The 9,420-nt window shown below is 62.1% G+C and overlaps 1 protein-coding gene across 1 annotated transcript in view; it reads left to right on the top strand.

Annotated features, from left to right (window-relative positions):
• STAC2 (SH3 and cysteine rich domain 2) overlaps nt 1-2,893 on the top strand; it is a 21,837-nt gene extending 18,944 nt beyond the window's left edge. Inside the window, exon 11 of the mRNA XM_034756253.1 lies at nt 1,213-2,893. Coding sequence (XP_034612144.1) covers nt 1,213-1,317 — 105 coding nt within the window. The 3' untranslated portion in view covers nt 1,318-2,893. The remainder of the gene's footprint in view (nt 1-1,212) is intronic.
• Nucleotides 2,894-9,420: the final 6,527 nt, after the last annotated feature.

Below are 9,420 nucleotides of genomic sequence, written 5' to 3'. Positions count from 1 at the left end.
CCCTTCGGACCAAGCCCTGGGCTGCAGTCCAGCTCTGTGGCAGTTTCCCAGCTGATCTGCTGGGGGGGGGCCCAGGGCTCTTCCAGGCCCCTAGGAAGGCTCCTGACCCCTTCCCCTGTCTGGAAAGGGGCTGCCCCCTCCCTCCGCTCCGCTCAGCTGGGCTCGCTGCTCCTGCTGTTAAACTGAGCAGCTGAGGGTCTCCTGGGGTCCGGAACTGGAACACAAGAGCCTCGTAGAGCAGGAACCTTGGGCCGGATCTTTAGGCGGGTCGATCCCCCAAGGCCTGTTGACTCTGATGCACCCGTGCGGATTCACCGCAGCCAGGGATCCGGCCCGTTGAGTTCAATGGAGTGAAGCTGATTTGCCCCAGCTGGGGATCCGGGCCCAGAAAGCCACGCTACCGCATCTCGTTTCGCTGTTGGGTCCGAGTGGAGGGACGTTTGCTGGGGGGACGTTTCTGTCTCTGCCCAGCGCCCGCAGCCCAGGGGACAGGCGATAGCCCAAAGCAGGATGTTTGCTGGGCTTTGAGAGCGAGCCAGACCTAGGCCAGGTACTGGGAGCAGCAGCCTGGACCCTGCTGGTTTCATGTCTGAAGCTGTTACTTGGCAGCGGGAACCTGGGCTTTGATGGCACAAACTCGCCCGCGCTCAGCGCTTCGCTGGCGTCAGCCACCTGCTCGCTCCGTTGCTGCAGTGAATGAGTCAATCTTGCCAGGCCGGGGTGGGCGAGGGACAGAGAGAGAGAGAGAGAGAGAGAGAGAGAGTGTGTGTGTGTGTGTGTGTGTGTAGGGGGTGTTCAAAAGACAGCTCAGAGTTCAAAGCATTTCTTCTAGCAGATTTGCTTTCTTGTGGTGCCTTCCTCCGTTTACACCGCTGAGCGCGAGAGCAGAACTGGGCCCCTCGTTCTCTGTCTAGGCCCCGGTTACTCCATGCCTCCCCCTGGCATCTGACTGTAACACCCGCCCCGGGACCTGAACTCCCGCCCTGCGGAGCTCAGAACAGCAATTAGCCTTTACAGCTTGATCAAAGGACCAGCCCTTCCGCGGACTCCTGATCTCTGGCTCAGGCACAGATGGGCGTGGGGGGGGAGGCTGCATGCTACTGGCTCTGGCATGTGTCGAGTGTGTCCCGTTCTCAGCTGGCTCGTGCCGGATGCCTGGGTCCTGCTGGCATCATGCCCTACTCTCTCTCTCTCTCTCTCTCTGTCCCTCAGATCTGCGTTGGCGTGGGGAAAAGCAAGGAGAATGAAGGCTTCCTCAAGGTGACCAGCGGCAAGAAACGAGGCCTGGTGCCCGCCGACGCCCTGACGGAGATCTGAAGGGAGCAATTGAGTCGTCTGACCCTCTTTCTCCCGGCAACGGGGATGGGGCCTCTGTAGCCCGCCCCAGCCCAGCACTCACTAGCCTGCCCCTCACCGCTTCCCTGTGCTAGGAGCACATCGGCTAATATAGTTTCCACACTGGACTTGGAGGGGTTTCTTCTGAGGGTGACTACTCTCTGCCATCTCGGTGGCCAGCAGAGGGCAGAAGCAGGTGGTGGATTAATTCCCACTCTCCTGTCTAGGCTGAGCCTGCCTGATCCTACCCCCTCCGGCTTTGTTTTTGTAGCAGGGGCAACGGATTCCCCAGCAGCATGTATGTCAATAGCCCCACAGAGCAGCAAGTGGCAGGAGATTCTCCCAGCTCCCATCTAACCCTTCGCCCCATCCCTGTCTCTGTCTTTTCCCTGGCGGGCAGCACTCCCCGGACTGAGGAGGACGACTCCAGATCCAGCCGGCCGGGATGCCACAGGGAGGGGGCCTCCATCGCTCATAGTGCCCCCCGGCTCCCGGTAGGAGGACACTGCTGCCCACGCCATCCCGCATGCGTAGAACGTGTGGAAATCCAACAGCTCCTGGCCGGCCTCGTGGCTCGGAGGGGCATGTGGACTGTGTGTAGCGTCTGTCTGTCTGTGCGTGCCTCCGTGTGTTAGTTAAAGCATGGGACCTCTCGGAAACCACGTGAGTTTGTCCTTTAACCACTCAGGGCCGGAATCGTCCATGTCAAAGCAAAGGGGCAGGCCTGCGTCTTCTGTGGGACCGAGGGGGGGGGCTTTCTCATCACTTGGGTCTGCCTCCCTGGAGGTTTCTTCGGCACTGGTGGCTCCTCCATGGACTCATTTACCCGACCTCAGGAATCTTCGGCCAGATCCACGGGAGACTCAAAGCACGAGGGACCCATCCCTCTCTCCAGGGCGTTCCCTGCCTATCCAGGGTCACTGCCAGCTCCTCCTCCCTCCCCCATGGGCTTTGCCATCCCTTCCCCTTGGCGGGCCGTGAACACCGTCAGCCATTTCCCTGGCCTGAGGCCAGCCCCCGTCTCTGCTCTGCACTCCCCCCTTTAGTGCAGCCCCCCACCCCCAGCTCATCTCTGCAGCCCCTCCCCATGGCTGTGGTTCAGGTGTGTCGACACCCCGGCCTCCCCCTCCCCCGGCTCTGTCTGGTTGTCATTGGAGCACTGGGGGCGTTACAGAGCACGGACATGGGGCAGAGCTTGTCTCCTGGGCGGGGTGACTCCTTCCCCAACTCAGGGCCATTCAGTGCTAGATTGCTGGGGAAGGGTTCCCAGGTCCTGACTCTGGGCAGATCCCTGGGATTCCCTCTGTCCTGGTGCCCTGCGGGGCCACCTCCTCAGCAAGGTCCCCCTGGCACCAGCCACGACCCCCTCCCTCCAATGTGCACACACAATCACTGCAGCCTGGTGGGGGGGAATCTGCCCCACTCCCAGATCAACTCACCTAAGCAATAATGTCCGGCGCCGGTCTGGCCCCTGCGGCGCGGCGCAGCACCTGTATAGAGAGAATGCATGAGAGCTCGGCCAGTGGCCTGGCCCACCCAGTTCCACATTAAATGTTACTATGTCGCATTCCCAGCTGCGTTGGGTGGTTTGTCTCTGTGCCAGTGGGGATGGCTTGCTGCAAAGGGACCCCCCCCGTGCCCTGTCATTAGCCCATGAGCTTGGGACGTGCCCTTTGCCTGCCTCTCAGACACCCTCCCCTCACCAGGGCGCACAGGCTCTTCCAGCACCCTTCTGGGTGGGGAAGCTGAGGCATGGAGCAGCAAGACAGACTTGGGTGGCTGTTAGAGCTGGGAACGATCACTGGGGCTGGCTTGGAGTGTCAGCCTTAGGAATAGAACCCAGGAGTCCTGGCTCCCTGCTATATCCACTAGCTCACACGTCCCCCAGAGCACCCCATGTTCCTGTTCTAACCGCTAGGCTACACTGCTGCCCAGGTCAGATGCGACAAGCACCTGGGGCTGCCTGGCCCTGGGAACTCTTTGCTGCACAGCTGTTTTATAAGTGGGGGGGGAGCAGTGGGTGCTTCAAACCAGGATGGAGGGGCAGGGACCCCAGTGCAGGACTGGCCCAGTGGGGGGTGGGACTGGAGGGGCAGAACTGAGGAGCGTTGGGCCGAGGTGTGTTGGGAGGGTGGGAAGAGCTCAGCACTGGAAGGGGGAGGCAGTGGGTGGGCTTGGGGGGCAGCAGCAGAGCTGGGGGGGGGGGGGGGGGGGGGGGGGGCAGGCAGAGGGGTGTCAATCAGTATGTGGGGGGAATTAGCCAAGCACTTGTCTGCACCATCCTAGCCTCGCAGCGCTGAGCTAACAGCAAACAACCCCAGGAGCCCGGGCGGGAGTCCGGGGGCGCAGCCAGGCCTGACAGCCGGGTGCCAAGAGCCTGCGAGGACCCACCCGGGCGCTGTATTTCACGCGGCCCCGCCTCGGTCGGCAGCCTGGCTCCTGGCCACGCCGCGGAGCCCAGCACGCAGCAGAACCGGGGCTTCTTCCAAGGTAATTTATGGGGGGGGCGTGTCACCCCAGCATCCATTGAGTGTCCCGGGCAATGCAGACAGGCTGGCCCCGGGGAGGCTGCTGGGCCGGCACGCTCCTGCTGCAGCGTCACAGCCCTGCTCCCGCAGGACGCCTGGGTTCTTTTCCAGTCCCCGGATGGGAAGGTGGGGGCAGGGTTAGGGTACGGGCGTGGGTGAGCAGGACCCGTCTCCTCCGTGGTCTGAGCCTTGTCCGCGGGGACGCTTGGCTCACACTCAGCAGCATGTCCCTAGGCTGGGGGAGACGCACTTTCCTGGCTCTGGCACTTTGCGGTTCACAGCGCTTTGTTACCGGCCCTCCGTCACCCTGCGATCCAGTGCCCCAGCCCGGCCACACCGGTCACTCTAGCCAGCGCAACAGCTACCCCTGGAGCTAATCTAACCTAGCCAGCCAGCCCCACACACTCCTCTGGCCATCGATCCATCCGCTTCATCCATCCATCCATCGCCCCACACACACTCCTCTGGCCATCCATCCATCTGCATCATCCATCCATCCATCACCACACACACTCTCCTCTGGCCAGCCAGCCCCACACACACTCCTCTGGCCATCGATCCATCCGCTTCATCCATCCATNCCCCCCCATCCATCCACACACACCCCACGCACATCATCCATCCATCCATCACCCCACACACAGACCTCTGGCCAGCCAGCCCCACCCCAACCCTCCATCCATCCAGGTGTTGGCAAGTGAGCCCTAGCGCCCGCCCCGCACTTCAGCAATCCTGGAGGTTCCAGTGACCTCGCCCTTTGTAATGGCCCAGCTCGCCCCTGCCCGCCCAGACCCCCTCCCCCTCTGAACTGGGATGGTTAAAACCCACCTTTGACATGTACTGTTTGAATTTTCCAGATGGGGAAACTGAGGCAGCATGAGGGACAGAGCCCCTGTGACCTCGGGGCCAGGGCATGGGCAGCAGCCCCCACAAGACGTGTCCCAGTGATGCGTGATGATGTGCCCAAGCTGCCAGGTGGCTTTGCGCGCACAGAAAGGCCATTGGAGCCAGACTGGGGCCTTCGCCCTGTAGCAGTGGGTACCTCTCCCCTAAATGCCCTGCACCCCACTGAAACCGGCCAACCGCTGAGCCATGGGATGGGGACTGGGGGTGGGGAGGCTGATTAGCATTTGGGACCAGCACGCTCTTCCCTGCATTGCCCTTCTCGGACCCCCCCAGGAAACCCACTGCCACAGTTGGGTGGAAAGGCCACAGTGTGAATGGGTCGTTGTGCCTGGAGCACCTCCCAGTCCCAGAGGCCGGTGTGGGGCACTGCCCTGCCCTATGGCGAAGAGAAGCCCTTGGCGAGATTGCCTGAGTGAGGGCTGCAGCCATACAAAGCTCCCTGAATAGTTCATAGCCCCGCCCCGCCCTGAGCAAAAGGCACCCTGGCTCCCTCGCTGCCGGCTCTGAGGGGCCCTGGCTGGCTCCCTGATGGCAGAGCACCCGTCTCTCTGCGCTGTGACGTGAGCAGCGGAGAGCGGCACGGACTGGGCACCGGCAGCTCCTCTGGGCCGCAAGATAAAGGGGGCGGTGGTAGCTGGATGAGGCAGGTGCCTGCGATGGGTGGCACCAGGCGTGTGCTGAGTGGCACGGGCTGGCGTTCTCTGCCCACTGAGTGTCTGTGTGTTTTCCTGATCGGGTCATGCAGGCGTCCCAGCCTGGAGGCCAGCTGTGCATGTCTGGTAATCCTGGGCGTTCCAGCTGTGCATATCTGGTAATCCCGGGTGTGCCAGCTGTGTGTGCATGGTACTCCTGGGTGTTCCAGTTGTGCACAGCTGGTATACCTGGGCGTTCCAGCTGTGCATGTCTGCTAGTCCTGGGCAGTCCAGCTGTGTGTGTGTGTGATAAACCTGGGCATTCAAGCGCTGTGTGTATGGCAATCCTGGGGGTTCCAGATGTGAGTGCATGGTACTCCTGGGGGTTCCAGCTGTGTGTGTGTGTGTGTATGTGTGTGGTAAACCTGGGCGTTCGAGCGCTGTGTGTATGGCAATCCTGGGGTTCCAGATGTCCAGCTGGGTGTGTGACGCACACATGGAGCGTCTGGCCTCCAGCCCGGCGTCGAGAAGTCTGGATCCCACATGTGTAGGTGGCCTGTGTGCCGGAGCCCAGCTGGGCCTGTATTATACTCCTGGGGCTTCTGGCTCTCACCGCCCACTGCTGCTTGTGTTGGGCTCTGACCTGCTGTGAGGAACACCCCGGCTCAGCACGTCCTTTGGGGTAAGACTAACGCACACACGTGTGCAAATGTACATATACAGACATGCCCACGACACACACACACACACACACACAGAAATACACCCCCTCCACACGCTCAGACGCCCCCCGGAAGCAGAGAGACCCCCCCACAAACACACCCACACATGCGATTTGTTCGGACTCAGTCTGTCTGTGGCGAGGTCCCCGCGTTCTTGTCCCTGTTTCAGGAAGCCGGGCGATACGCCCCACACTGCATTCCAGGGTTAACAATTCACCATTCCCTTCCCTTTGTCTGTTATGGCGCCACAGGCCTGAGCCCCAAATTCAGATCTGGGTTCAGATTCCAGCCTCCCCGTGGGGTTCGGATCTGGGCCTTGGACTGGGGCCCATGTCCGTGCTTACTGGGATTGTTCCGAAACTGTCTCTTGAACCCAGGGACAGCAGCTCCGTTTCCCAGCCAGCAAAGCCAACAGTGCTGTGACTCGCAGCAGGGAAATGCACTCGGAGGAATGGACATCGCATGAAATCCATCTCCGGGGAGTTCAGACACCACGTCTGTTTGCAGCCTCCTGGCCTTCCCCTGGGCAGCGAGCACAGGGCTGCTTGGGATGGATGCGGCTGGAGCGTGACCTGCCCCCACAGCCCCTTTTCCTCTACCCACTGGAGGCTGTTGGAGCAGACGTGCTGTGATTGTCCTGCCCGATCCTTCCCCCCCGGAGTCAATGAGATGGAAGCCAGCTCAGAGCCCAGGCAGCCGCTTGGCAATTACACACCACGTCTTTCCCGCTAACGAGGCTGACAGGCGCTGGGTAAAGCTCTGAGACGCTGACTGCCCTGAGAACAGGCACGTTCCTGCAAGGACGGAGAAACCCCGATAGAGGAGACAGCTCCCACATATAACCGAGTGACAGGCATCTTACAGCAACAAAGCACCAACTAACCGTTGGCTCACCCTAGGAGGCAAGTCGGCATCAACATCCCCAGATGGGGAAACTGAGGCACAAAGGTGCCCACAGACACCTAGGGAGGCAGGACGAGAAATCAGGGAGTCTTGGCTCCCAGTCCACACGCAGTCCGCTGGTGCTGACCAGTGCTAGGGCGAGCCAATCCCAGGCACCGCCTGGTCGGTCGATCCCAGAGATCCACCGGCTCTGCGGACACTGGTGCAGATGGATGGAGACACAGTGCAGGCGCGTGGCGACTGGCCGAGCCTCGTGTCAGAGCAGGCCATATCCCCGTGCTGGTGTCATCGTGCCCCTCTTCCCCCTGAAGTGGTGAAGCAAGGGCACTGTTTGGCTGCCAGGAGGGGGGGCGCTGCTGAGTGGCACGGGGCCCCTTTCACCACCCCGCCATGCTGAGCGGAGTGGGGGGCAGAGACTAGAACTGCCTGCGTGGAACTGCATTGTGCTGTCTGGAGAGCCAGCCCAAGTCAGGCCTCTGGGGACCCTCGGCATCCTGCCCTCCAGCCCCCGGGGGGGGGACGACCTTCCTCCAGCAGCTGCTTTCCCAGCCGCTTGGGCTGCTCGGAGGACAGCGTGCCCAGCCCCCGGCTGCAGCCGGTCACGACCTGCCCTGGCCCCATTACACCCCACGCCTCGCCTCTGCGCCCTCCTGCTGGCTCTGGGGCAGCACCCAAGCCCTGTGCTTTGGCTAAACCAAGAGCCCCCAGCACAGAGGCCACAATGCCTCATTGCCCTCCACAGTGCCTCAGTTTCCCCAGGAGGCGGCACACACGCCCTGCTCTCTTTGGCCACGCAGCGGGTTTCTTGCCTGCTCCTGCTTTCTTGTGGCTCTGGGGCTGGCTCGGCCCCTGACCTGGCGGCCGGCCCCGTCTCCATTTTGGCTCCCAGAAGCCAGGTGGCTCCTCTCCCCAAGTGGCTGGCACATGGGCACCATTCCCGGGAATGCAGGGCCTGTTGGGTTGGCACGAGCCGTCCCACGCTACACGGAGAACGTGCTCACGGGTGCCAGGCCAGGTGGAGGAGCTGAGGTGAGTAACCAGTAACGAGAGGCCAAGAGCGGGTCTGGCAGTGCCCGGGTGGCCCCTCAGAGCCGGGGGTGACTCGTGTTTCTGCTGGGGCAGGCGCGTTCCCATGGGCAGAGCTGAGTCAGGGCTGGTTTATGGAAAAGTACCAGGAGCCAGCGAGGGCCCATCAGGCTGCGTTAGCATCTCCGGCCTGGGCTAGGAATTTTCCATCGTCTCATGTGTCACGTCGCATTGATATTTACTTCCACTCGTAGGCTGGGGGAGCAAAGCCGCAGGGAGGCTCCGGCTGTCTCAGCAGCAGCTCGGAGGGCGGCTCCCGGAGGGGCTGGTGTGACAGGGGCAGCAGGTCTGTGCGCCGCACGCCCCGGTGCTAAGGTGGTGACCGGGCTCTGGAGCTGGGCTGGAGCTCGGAAGCCACTCAGCACCGGGCTGGGGCATCCGCTGGTCGGCCAGCGGCCTGATGGAGCCAGGTGATCTTGGTAACTGTGGGGGAGGGGGGAGGCTGGGTCAGAGTCACTGGGCATGATACGCACCGCGCTGGGAGCCCTCAGTGCCCCCCAGAGACACGGGGCGCCGCACGCACCGCGCTGGGAGCTATCCCAATTTTTCACACTTGCTGTCTGGTCACCCTAGACCCACCCCCTGCCAGTGTCTCTCCAATGCACATCCCAGACTGAGGCCAGAGGCCCAGTGCCCTCTGCCCAGGGTACCCCACCAGTGCCCTCTGCCCAGGGTACCCCACTGAGAAGTTTAAGGGAGAGATCCCCCCGATTAACAGTGCAGATCACGAGGGATCATCTAGGGCTCTAGGTTTCCAGCCACACCTCAAAGAGCGGGGGGCTGGGATTCCAGGCCAGTACGTTGAGCACCAACAAAAGAGATCACAGCTCTGTTCTGTGCACTCCGCTGCAGGGAGAGGTCACTGACCCCGATCCTGGCAGGCTGGCTCTCCGGCTATTAATAACATCTGTCGCTATGCAAGGCAGGGCCAGCGCAGCTCTCAGGCGTCAGGGCACAAGGGGTCAGGAAGGAACTGATGCTCAGCCATGTGCCCCGCTGTGCCTGTGGCCAGGTGCATTGTGGGTTGTTGTGGCAGAGAGAAGGGCTGCCTTCCACAGCAGCAGCAATCGCCTACTGCTGGAGTCTGGGGGAAGCAGAAGATGGGTCCATTGGCCTGATCCAGAGCAGCAGGGATGGGGGATACTGGGGTAGATGGGCCCATTGGTTGGCTCTGGGGCAGCAGGGGCGGGATACCAGGGTAGATGGGCCCGTTGGTTGGCTCTGGGGCAGCAGGGGCACGTGCACTTTGAATCTTGCAAGGGCAGCGCTAGGAGGCAGCATAGCGAGTCCTTCATTGCAGCACCGAGC

This window comes from Trachemys scripta, chromosome 23, assembly GCF_013100865.1.
Source record: "Trachemys scripta elegans isolate TJP31775 chromosome 23, CAS_Tse_1.0, whole genome shotgun sequence".
Taxonomy (NCBI): Eukaryota; Metazoa; Chordata; order Testudines; family Emydidae; genus Trachemys; species Trachemys scripta.
Note: the sequence above shows the minus strand (reverse complement) of the source record. Positions and strands in the feature narration are given on the sequence as shown.